The 17,201-nt window shown below is 40.6% G+C and overlaps 1 protein-coding gene across 2 annotated transcripts in view; it reads left to right on the forward strand.

Moving 5' to 3' along the window:
* The first annotated feature begins 3,918 nt into the window (after positions 1-3,918).
* LOC115225433 (serine/arginine-rich splicing factor 7) overlaps positions 3,919-17,201 on the forward strand; it is a 40,177-nt gene continuing 26,894 nt past the window's right edge. For both annotated transcript variants that reach the window (XR_003882934.2, XM_029796395.2), the window contains exons 1-2: positions 3,919-4,075; positions 15,412-15,605. Coding sequence is in view for 1 of the 2 variants with exons in the window: in XM_029796395.2 (XP_029652255.1) it covers positions 15,421-15,605 (185 nt within the window). In the remaining variant the exon portion in view is untranslated. The remainder of the gene's footprint in view (positions 4,076-15,411; positions 15,606-17,201) is intronic.

The following is a 17,201-nucleotide window of genomic DNA, read 5'->3' on the forward strand; positions in this document are numbered from 1 at the left end:
CAGTAGGGGTAGGAGCTTTCTAAACTTTACCCAGTCTATTCGTATTCTAGTGGTGACAATCTCTGAGCATCTACCCCTACTACTAATTTGGTCACCTAGGTAGTGGAAACTATCAACTACTTCTAGTGTCTCCCCCTGGAGTGTGATGGAATCTGTTTTCTGAGTATCTGTGGTGTCTATTGCCCCTGTGCATCTGCCGCACATGAAAGCTACACATGACAGTGTGTAAGCGCCCTGAGAGAAATGCTGGACATAAGAAGCATCGGATGTGGCATGCAAAAGAGACATTTGAGTTGGTATGGTCATGTACTATGGATGGATGAGGAGAGATGTATGAAGAAGTGCCACTCCCAAACAGTTGAAGGAATCCGGGGTAGAGGTAGACCCAGGAAGACATGGGATGAGGTGGTCAAGCATGACCTTCGAATGTTGGGCCTCACAGAAGCAATGACAAAAGACCGAGACCTCTGGAGATATGCTGTGACTGCAAAGACCCGACAAATAATGTGAGTTCATGGCTGTTTCCTGCACCAGCTTCACATAGAAGCCCCAGCCCATCCAAAGTACCATGGATCACAGAATGGCCTGCTGTGCTTACCTTGAATCGTAGGGTGACCTGCTGTGCTCGAGGAGACCCATTGAGGCAAGTGCATCAACATCAAAATAAAAATCAAATGGAAATTGTAGTTCTGATACCCATGCCAGTGGCAAGTGAAAAGCACCAACCGATCGTGGCCATTACCAGCCTCCTCTGTTGGTGGCATGTAAAAAGCACCCACTACACTTATGGAGTGGTTGGCATTATGAAGGGCATCCAGCTGTAGAAACACTGCCAGATCAGACTGGGGCCTGATGCAGCCTCCTGGCTTCCCAGACCCCAGTTGAACCGTCCAACCCATGCTAGCATGGAAAACGGACGTTAAACGATGATGATGATGATATATATATATATATATATTATATATATATATATATATAATATATATATATATATATAATATATATTATATATATATATAATATATATATATATATATATATGCAAAACATTCAAACACTGAGATTTGAAATCAGATGTCGCTACTATTCACATCATCTGTGGATAAATTTTTAAATTGATGATATCACCAGCAGCGACACAGGTGGATCGCAGGTGCAACAGCATTAAATAGCTATGATTTATATATTTGCTCAGTCTCACTGTGTGGCCCCCTTGTAATTATTTTATCGGTCTCTTTTGCTGAACTGCTAAGTTACAGGTACATAAGCACACCAGCATCGGTTGTCAAGCGATGCTGGAGAGACAAACAAACACACACACACGCACTGTCCATTGTACACCCTGATGACATTCAGTCCAAGCTATTTAAAATGCCAAATTATATATTTATATATCATCATCATCGTTTAACGTCCGTTTTCCGCGCTAACACGGGTTGGACGGTTCGACCGGGGTCTGGGAAGCCAGGGGCTGCTCCAGGCTCCAGTCTGATCTGGCAGAGTTTCTATGGCTGGATGCCCTTCCTAACGCCTACAATATGTTTTGTAATTTTAATTATGTTTATGAAATGAAACAATTGTAGGTGAATATGTTAATTAATTAACAAATTGATTTGTATCCATTAGATATCTTTGGAGAAGACTTTTACGGATTCCATGGACAGCGAGGCTCACCAATGGAGAAGTACTTAAGCAGATCAGGCCGAAAATGTCGCAAGAAGCTTGGATCACCAAGCATAGATTGGCACATTTCAGTCATATTATGAGGAGAAAATCCCTGGAGAAGGACATCATGCTTGGAATGGTCAGTGTGGCAAGAGAGGAAGAGGCTGACCAAGAACCCACTGGCTTGACACTATCAAGAGTGACACGGGAATGGCCATAGCCAATCTGAAAGAAGCGGCCCAGGATAGAACTGACTGGAGGACACTGATCCAACGAGTGACCGAGAGTCGACTTCGACTAAGCGAATGGACAGACAGATAGACAGACAAATAGATAGATAGATAGAAAGAAAGATAGGTATATAGATAGATAGGAAGATAGATAGGGAGATAGATAGATAGATAGATAGATAGATAGATAGATAGATAGATAGACACACACTGATAGATAGATAGACAGACAGACACACACTGATAGATAGATAGACAGATAAATAGATAGACAGATAGATAGATAGATAGGTAGATTGATAGATAGATAGATAGACACACACACACTGATAGATAGATAGATAGACAGACAGACACACACTGATAGATAGATAGACAGATAGATAAATAGATAGATATGTTTCTTTATTAGCCACACAGGGCTGCACACAGATAGAACAAATTACAAGGTAGAGCTTTTCTTTTGAAGGTTTAAAAAAAAAAAAAAAAAAAAAGGAAGGGGGAGTTTCGATCAAAAGGGATCGTAAAAGGAGAGAAAGAGGACAAAAAAAAGGGGGGTTAAAAAAAAAAGGGGGAGAGGAAAAAAAAATTGATCAATAGGGATCGTTATCACAGAAATGTCAATATGAAGTGTAAAGGGGAGGACAGGTGAGGTTTACCCGTGGAAAGAAAAGCCTACGGAAAAGACCACGGTAACCTCGGTCAATGAAGTCACATTTTATATTTCTTTTTTTTTTTTTTTTTTTTGCAAATAAGCAACTCTCTGTTTTCGATTTCTGGGTTCATAGGACTATGCTCAAGTGGCTTCGTCATTCATACGTGCCATTCTTGCTACATTCACCCATCTTTTTTTAAAACATTCGCTAGACAAAACTTGCCTCTCTACTCTCACTTTCCTTTTCAAGTGGTACTTGAAGAAGTTGATGAGAGATTGACCAGAGAGGAAAGTGTTTGTCTCCAATCCTTTCAGACGCGTCCACCAGATACATTCTTTCGCAATAGCCACAAGGATGATGAAATTAGCTCTTCCTTCCCGTTTGAAGGAAGGAGGCGTGACAATATTGACGATAGACTCAGCTGATAAACCGACTCGTCCCACACGTGAGATAGATAGATAGATAGATAGATAGATAGATAGATAGGTAGATAGGTAGATAGATAGATAGATAGACAGACACACACTGATAGATAGATAGATATATAAGAAGATAGATAGACAGACACACACTGATAGATAGATAGATAGATAGATAGATAGATAGATAGATAGATATAGATAGATAGATAGATAGATAGACACACACACACTGATAGATAGACCTCTTTGTTTTCTAACTCGATAATATATCAATATATACGACGGGCTGCTTTCACTTTCCGTTTACCAAATCCACTCACAAGGCTTTGGTCAGCCCTAGGCTATAGTAGAAGACACTTGTCCACGGTGCCACGCAGTGAGACTGAACCCGGAACCCTGCGTTTGGGAAGTAAGAAGCTTACCGCACAACCACGCTGTACACACTGCGTGCGGTTAAGTGACGCAACAACATACATACACACACACACACACACACACACACATACATAATCACAACACATCGCATACACACACACAAACATAAATCTGGCGATGAGAGGAGGGAGAGAGCAAAAAAAGAACGAACATGAGAGAAGTGATAGAGGGTGAAAGTGAAAGACAAGGAAAAATGAGAGAGAGTGAGAGGTTGAGTAGAGGGAGGAGAGATAGAGGGTGAAAGTGAAAGACAAAGAAAAAGGAGAGAGTGAGAGGTTGAGTAGAGGGTGAAAGTGATAGACAAAGACAAATGAGGGAGTGAGAGGTTGAGTAGAGGGCGAAAGTGAAAGACAAAGAAGGAGACAGAGAGTGAACGGTTGCGTATTGGGAGGAGAGATGGAGGGTGAAAGTGAAAGACAAGGAAAAAGGAGAGAGGGAGAGGTTGAGTAGAGGGCGAAAGTGAAAGACAAAGAAGGAGACACTGAGTGAACGGTTGTGTATTGGGAGGAGAGATGGAGGGTGAAAGACAAGGAAAAAGGAGTGAGTGAGTGGTTGAGTAGAGGGAGGAGAAAGCAAACGCTGCCTTCGCTGTGCATGCTGGGTAATTTGTTTCTCTTCAGTGAACAGCGTGTCGTCCATTTGTCTGTCGTTTTGGATCCCAACCTACGTAAGTCATGGCTTATTTTAACATCTTTCTAAACCTTTACCAACCTCGAAATCACCCACATCTCGTCAAGGAAAGTCTCATCCATTAAATACACTAATTTTTAGAAGAATATTAATTACCTAAAGGCCTTAAATTTCTTGCCCAATTTCTATGCTTCGTGTTTTCTTCAAATCATGGCGACTTCTGACCAAATCTCCGCCAATAATTATGTTTAATTTTCATCGTTTTCTGAGCCATAATCTCACAAAATATCCACTCGTTTCCCTCAATATATCTTGGTTATCTAACGCTGGTATATTATGGAAATAAACATGATATTAAGTCCTTAATTAACCCTACCAAACGATCGTCTGCCTCCTCTTAATTAAGCTCCATTTTCATTATCTTCGCTCCGACTCTCTTTTACTTTTTCAGTCCAATTTGACTGCGGCCATGCTGTAGCACCGCCTTTTTAGTCGAGCGAATCGACCCCCCGGCACTTATTCTTTTTGTAAGCCCAGTACTTATTCTATCGGGCTCTTTTTGTCGAACCGCTAGATGACGGGGACGTAAACACACCAGCATCGGTTGTCAAGCAATGCTAGGGGGACAAACACAGACACACAAACACACACACACACGCATACATATATATATATACATATATATGGTACATATATATATATATGCATATATATATATATGTACATATATATGCATATAATATATATATATATATATATATATGCATATATATATACATATATGCATATATATATACATATATATGGTACATATATAATATATATGAATATATATATATACATATATGCATATATATATACATATATATGGTACATATATAATATATGCATATATATATATATATATATATGCATATATATAATACATATATATGGTACATATATATATATATGCATATATATGCATGGCTCAGTGGTTAGAGCGTCGAGCTTACGATCGTGAGGTTGTGAGCTCGAATCCCGGACCGGGCTGCGTGTTGTGTTCTGAGCAAGACACTTTATTTCACGTTGCTCCAGTTCACTCAGCTGTAGAAATGAGTTGCGACGTCACAGGTGCCAAGCTGTAATTGGCCCCTTTGCCTTTCCCTTGGATAACATCAGAGGCGTGGAGAGGGGAGGCTGGTATGCATGGGCGACTGCTGGTCTTCCATAAAACAACCAGAGGTGCAAACCCATGGTCAGTGTCTGACCGAAGGGGGGTCACATGGTACATATATATGGTACATATATGTATATATGCATATATATAATATATATATATACATACATATATATATATGGTACATATATATATACATATATATGGTAAATATATATATATATGCATATATATATAATATATATATATGCATATATATATACATATATATGGTACATATATATATATATATGCATATATATATATATATATGCATATATATATATATATATGCATATGTACCATATATATATATGTATATATATATATGCATATATATATGGTATATATATGTATATATATATATGCATATATATATGGTACATATATATATATATGGTACATATATATATATATATGCATATATATATGGTACATATATATATATATATATGCATATATATATGGTACATATATATATATATATATATAATGCATATATATATGGTACATATATCATATATATATGGTACATATATATGCATATATATATACATATATATATATGGTACATATGCATAATATATATATATACATATATAATATGGTACATTATATATAGTATATTATATATATATGGTAATATAATATATATATATATATATATATATATATATATATATATATACGACAGGCTTCTTTCAGTTTCCGTCTTCCAAATCAATTCACAAGGCATTGGTCGGCCCGGTGCTATAGCAGAAGACACTTGCCCAAGATGCCACGCAGTGGGACTGAACCCGGAACCATGTGGTTGGTAAGCAAGCTACTTACCACACAGCCACTCCTATTCTTCACTTTCGTCTTTTTATCTCTTGTACCTTTGCTTCCAAAATTCTCCGGTTCCGGACGACAGCATTTCAAATATATCTTCGAGTCGTTGAATTGCGGCCATGCTGGAGCACCGCCTTTGAATGTAAAACTTTTAAAGTCGCCTAGTGTTTAATCTAGCGGTTGTTTATGCCGAGGAGCTAAGTGATTTCAACGTAAACAAACAAACACCGGTCATTGGTACTACTTAAGAAGAGTGGTCCCTGTGCGCGCACTCGCGCTAGCTAGTCGTGACTAGTCGATTGTACGACTATCCTGCAAAGTAAATAAAACAAATAATTTTTCTTTAAACAAAGTAAGGATCGACTAGTCACGACTAGCTAGCGCGAGTGCGCGCACCGGACCACTCTTAAGTAGTAACCCAAAATTTCAACGTAAACAAACAAACACCAGTTATCAAGTGCTGTCGGAGAAGACGCACATATATACTATAGTTGAGAGGTTTGCTTCCCAACCACATGATTCTTGGGCAAGTGTCTTCTATAGCCCCAGGCCGACCAAAGCCTTGCGAATAGCTTTTATAACAGAAACTGAAAGAAGCCTGTCGTGTGACGGTCGCATCACTGCTTCATAACCGGTATTGGTTTGTTTACGTCCCCGCAGCCTAGCGGGTCGGCAAAAGAGACCGAAAGAATTCCCCCGATACTAAGGGTACTAAGGTCCATTCGTTCGACGATGATTCTTCAAGATATTGCTCCAGCATGGCCGCAGTCAAATAAGCTGGAACAAGTTGGTTCTTTGAATATCTGGTTTTGGTACTTTCATAATCACACGGCGGGTTTCCACGCAGTTTCCGTCTACCAAGGCTTTAATCGGCCGGAGCCACTGGCTCAAGATGCCAAGTTGTGGTACCGAACCTGGAACCATGTGATCGATAAGTAAACACATGTATCGTGCCCTTAATTTTGCCGCTCAAAATTTCCTGTGCTCGGAGCGACCCTTTGTCAATAATTGTGTATTTTCTATCCTTTCTTAGATGCAGTTTTAACCCCCAAAACGTCCGAAAGGGTTTGTCTGTATTTGTCTCAGCCACAAAAGGAGGGTCTTTATATGAGAATTAAATATACAAGGCCCTTAGTTTTGCTGTGGAAACTGTTGTTTGCTTTTGTATCTCGTGTTCCATGTGAATCCTCCCCCTCTTGTGGACGGGTTTCGGGTTTTGGCCCCTTCATGTCCAAAATTGTTTATTTTTAAGGATACCGATTCTTTAATTACCTAATCTTCGAAATAAATTCCCAATATTTGAATGAATTTTCGAACAAGGGCCATTTTATGGGAATATATATTCCTATAAAAAGAAGCCCTTAATTTCGGTGTGAAAACTGTTGCATGTTTGTTTTCCTCATTAAATGTGTCCCGACACTATTTGGGAACCTACTTGTGTAAAACATTTACACTCTTTCTGGCCCCTTATCAGGGACATCATAGTATTTACAGGCCATCGAACAAACCAATGCATCGGACCCTATAGTATTTTTCTTTGACAGTCACACTATGCATAGATCAGAATTGGGGCGCCTAGACTCCGAGCACCCTCCCCAGGCAAGTCAATGCACTGCACCCTATAGAATTTGACAGTAATCCACAGAATACATTAGAATTGGGTTTCTAAACTGCTGAGAACCCCACCATCTCGAGGGGTGAATGCCCTGGGTCTTATAGGTCTTGACAGTAAGCCAGAGGATGCATAGATCTTGAGGCAGCTGCCCATGCCTAAAAACGGTCTTGCAAACCCCGTCCCCAAATGTTCTGTCAATGATTGAATTTTGATTGTGCCCTTAATTTTAGTGTCGAAATCCTTGTTTTTTTTTTTTTTTTTTTTCTCCCCATCTCATTACATGTGTCGTTCATAATAGCGACAGCGTTTGTTTGTCAAGGCGGAAGAACCCTAACTCAGTGAAACCCACTTATTAGCCCTATTCTTTTGGAAAGGGGAAACCTGTAAAAAAAAAAAAATATTTTCAGACTTAACTTAAATCTTAAAAGTGCCCTCCCCCCCTTACAGATCCAGTTAACCCATGTCCCTGCTTTTAAAGTGAGTCTCTTTATGGGAATATATATATATATCATACAAAGTCCTTAATTTTGCTGCCAATACTGTCGTGTGCTCTATGCTTTTCTCATGTTACATGTGTCCCCTTCAAAATGGCGACATCGTCTGGGTTTTTATTTATTTATTTATTTTTGTGTGTGAATTCTTTTTAGGGCTCCGTGAAAAGCTACAAACCCCAACTTTGCAAAAGATGACCCCCTCCCCCAAATCTCATTCAATATTTGTTTGAGCTATGAAACGAGGGTCCTTTTTATGCGCGTGTCATGCGAAACCTTTACTTTCCGCTGTCGTCATCTCGCCATGTGAGACGGGGTGGGGGTGCGTCTCAGACCTACAGCTTTCATTTTAACCCCTGCCCCTTAACTAACCCCAGATTTTCACTAAATATTTATATCACCTACTAACCTAGGGTCCTCCTATATGACTATATGTAATGCGAAGTCTTTAATTTCGCTGTCGAAACTGCGGCCTGGCTTTTCTCTCCATGTTGTGTGTCTCGTTTGTAAATGTCGACGACTGAGAGGGGAGGGGGGAGAGGTAGACTTTGAACCCAATTGTTTTAACTTTACTACGGCTCCCTTAACCCCGACCTGACTAATCCCAGATTTTCATTACATATTTTTATCATCTATTAAAGGAAAGGCTCCTTTTTATACGAATATATATATACCAAACGAAGCCCTTAACACTCGCATTTCTCTCTCTCTCTCTCTCCATGTTCGCTGTAGTCGTTATTAATGGCGGGCAGGCGCTTGGTCGTCGTCTGTCTTTCTTTCTAGCTCCTATCTCGCCGTTTTCCAGGCCTGCTTCTCGCCAGGAGACCCACCGGATTTATTCACGTATATCTCAGTTATTAAACGACTGGCTATTTTCTAGGAACTTGAATAATTCAACCAGAGACTAAATAAATAAAAAAAAAGATGTCCGTTTATTCGTTCTTCGCCTCCGTCGTCGTCGTCATCGTGGTGTCTAGTCATTAATGGCCGACACCGAACAATGGTTTCGCTTTCTCTTTTTTATTATTATTTTTTTTATTCTGCGGGTTTTCTATAGAAGTCTAAGCAAAATGGCTATAAAATTTGGAAGAGAGTTGTAAAGAAAGGATCGGTGAAGGTTTTGATGTTGGAAATGAGCAAATTCGTGGAAAATAAACTGATATTTTTATGTATCTATCTATGTGTGTGTGTTGAAACGAAAACTCGTAGCATGGATAGTGTTGAATTTTTGTATATATTAGATGTGCGTGTGTGTATGTGGATATATATATATATATATATATGTGTGTCCTATTGTGGTTGATGTGTGTATATGTCTTATGATTCTAGGTTGTGTAAATTAATGTCGAATTTTTGTAAGTGCTCACTAATAGCAATGTGTTATTTTGTGTGTATTCATATATACACGTGTGTAGAATGTGTCTATAAGCAGTTAAATACTACTACTAATAATAATAATAACAATAACAACAACGAACAGTGGTTGTATTGTAGTTTGGCTGTGTAAATGCTGAAAGAACCACTCTGGTTATTTTACTAAATAGGTTTGTATATCTGCGTTATGGTATTAAGGTGTTTAAATTAATGCCAAATGAATTCTTGGTGTGTGTAGATGTAGTGCTCACTATAGTAATAAATGTGTGCGTGTATATATATGTATGTATATTGAGGTGTGTCTAAGGGTTATGTCATTGTTCAACTGTAGAAGTTGTGCAGTATTAAATGTATATATGTATAATATATATATAATTTTCCAGTGTGTGCAGTATTGTATATAGTTTATCTAATACAGTTACGTTTATGTATATCTGTATGTACGTGTGTGTGTATGTATATTTTCAGCATGTAATTTATCAAATGCTACATCTTCATTGTAGATATGTGTGTATATATAATTGTATACGTTGCAACCCTCTGATTCAGCCGTTCCAATCATGACCACCTGCTTTAATATATTCAGCCTTCCCGCCTCATATTTACGCCTACGTCGTTCTCCAGTCTACCCTCTTGTTGTTAGGAAGGGCACTAGGCTGCTATATCTAGCAGGCCTAGTGACCTTGCTACTATTTCAATGTGCAAAAATGTTTTGAATTGTGTGTGTGTGTGTGTATATGTATGCATACACACGTGTGTTAATGAAATGGTAAATGGCCTGGTTTTTAATATTGGATTTGTGTGTATATATAGATGTTTATACGTGTCTGTGTATGCTTATATGGATATATATACCCATACATTCGTATATGTATAAACATATATAAAGATTTATATAGATGTATTTATGTTTGAACATATAGTTGCGTTTATACATAAATACATATATCAAATGTGTGTGTGCTCGCGTCTATTGTTGAATATGTAGGTCAAGCTAAATAGCCATTTGTGTGTGCGCATGTATGTGTATATATATATATATATAGCATATACACACTCATGCACGCACTTGGCCTTCGTTTAATGTGGAGGTTTTTATTTACAATAAACATAGGAGCTTATTGTTTCTGCTAAAGTAATTTATAAATTCTTCACTCCGCGTGTTTATATATTCACGTATGTATGTATATGTGCGTGTGTGTGCATGTATATATATATATATATATATATATATATATATATATATTTTTCTACACAGACCTCTCCTTCACATCTTTCCCCCTCGCTCTGGTCTTTTTACTCTTTCCTCTCCTCCTCCCCCCTTCCTCGTTGGTATAGGTTACCATCTTTCACCTCCTCCTACTCCTACACTACATATCTCTTCATCTTTCTCCCCTCCTTCGCCACATTTCCCTTCTCCTCCTACTCTCCCTCTTCTGCCATGGTTGACTAATATTCAGTAATGATACTTGGTGGTGGTGGTATACGGAGTTGTTTTTTTTAACCCTAGGCCATTGTTGTTTCTAGATGGGCCCCACAGATCACAGTGGTTCTCAACTGAAGTCCATGTGGTCCTTGAGGGTGGGGGCCACGAATTTTTCGTGTTAAAATTTATCCAATAAATTTGTGATACTTCTACAATTCACAAAATATTTTAGCATTTTTTTTTTGTTTTTTAAATTTCTAATAATATTTTAAAAGAGAATTTTTAAAAATCGAAAGGTTACAGGGGCCCACCTTAGTAAAATACGATTCAAAGGGGTCGGCGGCTAAAAGATGGTAGAGGTTCTTTTCTCTAGCTCGCGTGTGTGTCTGTGGCTTTGATAAACACGTGGAAGAATTTTAATCTAGATTTAGTTTTGCAAGTGTCTAGATTGTTCCAGCCGTGACCACCTCGTCCCAATTTTTGCGTATCTGGCACAGTAGATTCTACGGCCATAAATCGACTATTTCTCACAGTTAAGGGATCACGTGCCTTAGGCGTTGAGAAATAGGTCATACATGCTGGAAGCAACCACTTGTCTAAATTTATATCGTCTGTGCCTCTCCCTCTTTGTGTGTGTGTTACCAGAATAAGGTATGATTTGGAGAAATTTGGTTATCTTTCTCTATATAAACGGCAGTTTGTCTGTCTGTGTGTCTGTGAGGTTGTACCCTCACCCTGACCACGGCTTTCAACCGATTCTGATGAAACTTGACACACACATAGCCCAATGTCATAATTCAAAACTAACTCAGCAAAAATTTTGAAACGTTCCCCCAGTTCTGAAAAGAATCGATAAATTCGACATGGGGTCGAGAATCTAAGCTTTTTATATGCAACACATTTTCTGTCTAGGGGACACAACTCAACCTTTTTATCGCCCAAAGGGACAGCTAGGAATATCGTATATACAGAAGTATTCGAGTGAAGAGAAGACATTGCAACCTACACATGCGCCTTCGTTCCCTAGAGGGAAAGGACTAGATTGGGATTAGTCATTGCCTACTAGGGGCTCTTACATACCCGGGCAACGCCAGGCTATGCTGCTAGTCTGTTATATTTGATCTATTATAACTCTTGTGAAGGCACGTGACTTAGTGATCAGGTCACAAGTTCGATTCCTGAGTTGAGCTCTGAGTGGCTGTATGCAATTGAGTTCCTGGCTGGGGTCCAGAACTCTTGTGGGAAAAAAAATTTTGTGACCTGGCGAATGCGTGCGTGTTGCTGGAGATCTTCAATCGCTTCTGTATTTGTTGTCTTCTCAGACTGCATTTCAAACCAACAGCTTTATGCTTGCCCTGGTCTCTCACTTCTTGAGGGAACTCTTCTGACGAGGAGACTTTGGTGATTTGGTCAGGTGCTGTGGTGCTCCCGTCAGGAACTCATCCTGAAGGCAACAGCCCCAGATCCTTCCCCCTGGGTTGGCGTAAGCAGAAAGGTTGTCAGCTGAAGACGTGGCTTGCAATAGTCAAAGCAGATATAGAGCTCGTTTCTGGCCCATGAATCTTTGGCATTTGTTGCTGGAACTAGGAATGGCTTCAACAATCTGCCGAATTGGCCGCCTACAGACATGCATGTAGTGCTTTGGTCCTTGATGCCGTGAACTCAATAGGAAGTCGTTGTAACCACCTCCAGGTGAATGCCATTACAAGATGGAAAGTTTACATGTGGTACCAGTATACATGTCAGATATCCCTCTCACAATAGTGGTAACTTGTCCTGACACATCTCCACCACCATCTCTCTCTCCTTTTCTCTCTCTCTCTCCATTGTTTTCCAACTAATATTCTTATACCTCTTCTGCATCCAGGCATCTATCCGTATCCCTCTTTTTTTTTTTTTAACCTCTCATCAATTGGCACAAAGTGACCCCCTCATTACTATTCACTGCCCAGTTGAGGGTTCTCTCTGTCTTGCTGGTGCCATGCTAAAAAGCACCCATTGCCGCTCTGTAAAGTGGTTGGCATTAGGAAGGGCATCCAGCCATGGACACCACACCAAAACAGACAATAGAGTTTTGTGTAGTCGTCTGGCTTGTCAGCTCTTAGCAAGCCATCTAACACAAGTCAGCATAGGAAGCAGATGTTAAAATGATGATGATACAGAGACAAGGAGTTGTAATTGTGCAGTTGGTGGAACAGAGTTGTTTACATGTCTTACCAATATGTGTGTTAGATGCCCCCCCTCACTCTCCTGTTAGTACTGGTCGTATGATGTCACAATGTGTGTCATGCAAGTTAGTAGTAGTAGTAATATGAATAGAGGTGTGCCTGTGCCTCTGGAGTGGAATGTGAACTGTTTATACATGAATACCATTATGTCAGTTTGTCTCTTTATCTCCTGGTGGCTGTGGTGCTGGTAGTAGTAGTAGTATTAGTAGTGTCTTTATTATAGACACAACGCCAGTAGTTTTTGCTTGAAGTGTGTTAACATCAACTCTATTGCTTGACTGGTAATTTAACCCTTTAGCATTTAAACCGGCCATATCCGGCCAAAAGTATTCTGTCTGTTTTATGTTCAAACTGGCCAGATCTGGTCTCTCACACCGACCCTACAATGTCATTTTAAAAATTAACAGCTACCTCATCAAAATCTCATAGCTACAAGATAATGCCTGGTTAGTTCAAAACAATGTGGATGTAAAAGCATTAATTTTGGATGAATAATGCGAACACTAAAGGGTTAATAGATCCCCCAAGGATGAAAGGCAGTTGATGTGCTGCAAAAGAGCTGGTGGCTGAATGACTACGAAAGAGATGTGGTGGTGGTGTATCCCATGACTAGGTCCTTGGAAAGGAACTGTTGTTTTCATGTGGTACCAGTATATACTAGGTGTGTGTGTGTGTGTGTGTATGCGCGCCTTGCTCTCTCTCTCTCTTTCTCTCCAGTGGTAGTGTTGGTGGTGATTTTGTTTGTCATGTGGTGTTTATATGTAAGCAGTCATAGTAATTATGTATATGTGGTGAGTTGGTTGTTGGAGTGGCAGAAATCTACATGTGGTACCAATGTGTGTGTATTTGGGATAGTAGTTCCCTGTATTTTTCATAAATGCATTCAAACACAATCTGAAACAGCTGTAAGCCTATAATAAATATATGACCCACTATTTCTGTCGTGCGTGTGTGCGTAGATGTATGTGTATAGTTCACAGATGAGATCCAGAGATTGTCTATATAGAAGACAGTAGTGCTCAAAAGATTCAAACATAGGCGTCAATGTCTTTCCAGGGAATCAATTCCATGAGGTAAAGAAACGGTATAAGAGGGATCAGGTTGAGCAGGTATGGAAGCAATTTTTGGGATAAACAAATTAGACACATCAAATACAAAATATGTGCGTGTGTGTATATAATTGAAATTTATAGAAAAGCAAAAGACGAAGACAGGTGTGTGTATGAACAACATGCAAGTGTATTGATTTGACACTCAGAAAAATGAAAAAGTCTCTACATGCAAAACGAGAAAATGCAAAAGGTGGAAGCTTTCAGGTGATGAATTATCATCATCATCATCGTTTAACGTCCATTCTCCATGCTTGCATGGGTTGGATGGTTCGACCGGGGATCTGTGAAGCCAGAAGGCTGCACCAGGCTCCAGTCTGATCTGGCAGTGTTTTTACAGCTGGATGCCCTTCCTAATGCCAACCACTCTGTGTGTGTAGTGGGTGCTTTTTACATGCCACTGGCACAGGGGCCAGACGAGGCTGGCAAACGGTGATTGTAGAAGTTCCCACATTAGCTCTCGTGTTTTCTCTCCAGGTGTTTGTTGTATGTCAGGATCAACTTTGACTGATTATATCATTGATCAAGGCAGGGGTTCTCTAACACTACATGGATCTCTTCTTTTGTGTCTTTGTTGTAAAACTGGTTGTGATTGGTGGGAGATTTCACTATTTCTGGCAGATTGAAGTGCCACGTAGAATCATTCCTATATTGTGAATTTTCAGGCTATGCTTGTCTCAGGAGGTAGGTTGGTAGTGTCCCCTGAGGGCTGTAGCTCTCAGTTATGCGTGTCCTTCTGGGAAAACAAAATATTATTCCCTCAGATATCACCTTGCCTGAGCTTGCCCCTGGTTCTGATAGAAACTTCCCTATTTCAAACTGATCATGTTCCAAACACCATCTTCATAATGACATGTCATCATTTAACATCCATTTTCCACACTGGCATGGGTTAGATGCTTTGATGAGAGCTTGCCTCATCACGTTCCATTGTCTGTTTTGCCTATCTTTGTAATTTGGAGGAAGCTTTAGTTGCTGTATCTAGCAAGTCAGTCTAGCAGAGGCTCTCGTTGTTCCCATGGTTATTGCAAGGTCTTTGAATGTCTTCCTTCCCCCCCCTCTCGCTCCCCTTTTTCATCCCTTCTTCATCCTCCCTCCTAGGTCTAGATAATGGATTGTAAGATTTACGTTGGAGACCTACCGAGAGATGCGTCCGAGAAGGAAATTGAACGGGCATTCTGCTACTATGGCCCGCTGAGGAACGTCTGGGTTGCTCGCAACCCTTCTGGTTTTGCCTTTGTGGAGTTTGAAGATCCCAGGGATGCAGAAGATGCTGTCCGAGCCCTTGATGGAACGTAAGTAAATCCATTTCTCTTCTGTTTTTTCCTGTCTGTGGTGCATGCATTGATCGATAACTTGTTATGCAAATTGAGTAGCCATACTCTCTTGACTTAGGTTTCAAATTTTGGCACAAGGCCTGCAATTTCGGGGGAGGGGTGAGTCAATTACATCAATCCCAGTGTTCAGCTGGTATTTATTTTATCAACCCTCAAAGGGATGAAAGATAAAGATGACCTCAACAGAATTTGAATTCAGAACGTGTAGGTGGGTGATATGCCATTAAGCATTTTGGCTGGTGTGCTAACCATTCCCGCCTACCTTATGACCGTATGTCTCCCCTTTACCAAGGCACCTGCTCCTGCCCCTTTATTGTCAATATCTGGCATAAAGCCACCTCTTTGAATGCTGTACTCCTTCCCTGTTGAGGGGTCTTTCCTTGTGACTTATTTAGGGCCCTTACAAATGCTGCTGTCAAGAAAAAATCACCTAGCACTCCCTGTAAAGTGGTTGGCTTATCCAACCCTAGAAACCCTGCTACAGCTAACTGTGAAGGCCTGCACAGACCTTGGGGCTGGTCAAATCCTGTCAAGCCACCCAACCCTAAATGATGATGGTGACTGGTAGTGAATGGCTGGAGTTGTTGGATCATCGGATTAAGGGCTTTGTGGTATTTTTCTGGCTCTGCATTTATGCTTTCAACTTTCATCAGGGTCGACTCCTGATTTCAACCCTCCTCCTTTCAGAGCCAATAAAATACCATCCAGTGCAGTGGGGCCGACAGTGTTGTTAGGAGCCTCGGATGAGATGGCTTGCAGTGTTTCCTGGTATCTCTGTTCAAGTTCAGCCTCCTCTTTAATGGGTTAATTGTAGCAGGTATAGGGACCTTTAAGAGCGGGCCGTGAATAGACTGGACGCACCTCAGTGTCAGGAGACGTGTCATGTCAACTGAGCTGCATCTTGGTTGCATCAATGTGCATGACAGCAGCAAATGTAGATGCTGTGCTCGAAGCAGGATTAAGCCCTTAGCATTGCGATTATTGTCAAAGCTAATGCTTATTGATCCACATTGTTTTCAATTAATCATGGAAATAGTAGTTGTGATACTATTGGCGTTAGGAAGGGCATCCAGCCGTAGAAACACTGCCAAATCTGACTGGGCCTGATGAAGCCTTCCGGCTTCACAGACCCCAGTTAAACCGTCCAACCCATGCTAGCATGGAAAACGGACGCTAAATGATGATGATGATGATGATGATACCTGTGCCGGTAGCACATAAAAAGCACCATCCGAACGTGGCCGTTGCCAGCGCCGCCTCGACTGGCTTCTGTACCGGTGGCACATAAAAAGCACCATCCAAACATGGCCAATGCCAGCGCCGCCTCGACTGGCTTCCGTGCCGGTGGCACATAAAAAGCACCATCCGAACGTGGCCAATGCCAGCGCCGCCTTGGCTGGCTTCCGTGCCGGTGGCACGTTAAAAGCACCAACCGATCGTGGCCGATGCCAGACCCCCCCCCCCCCGGCATCTGTGCAGGTGGCACGTAAAAAGCACCCACTACACTCGCGGAGTGGTTGGCGTTAGGAAGGGCATCCAGCTGTAGAAACACTG

Source organism: Octopus sinensis, linkage group LG27 (assembly GCF_006345805.1).
Source record: "Octopus sinensis linkage group LG27, ASM634580v1, whole genome shotgun sequence".
Lineage (NCBI taxonomy): Eukaryota > Metazoa > Mollusca > Cephalopoda > Octopoda > Octopodidae > Octopus > Octopus sinensis.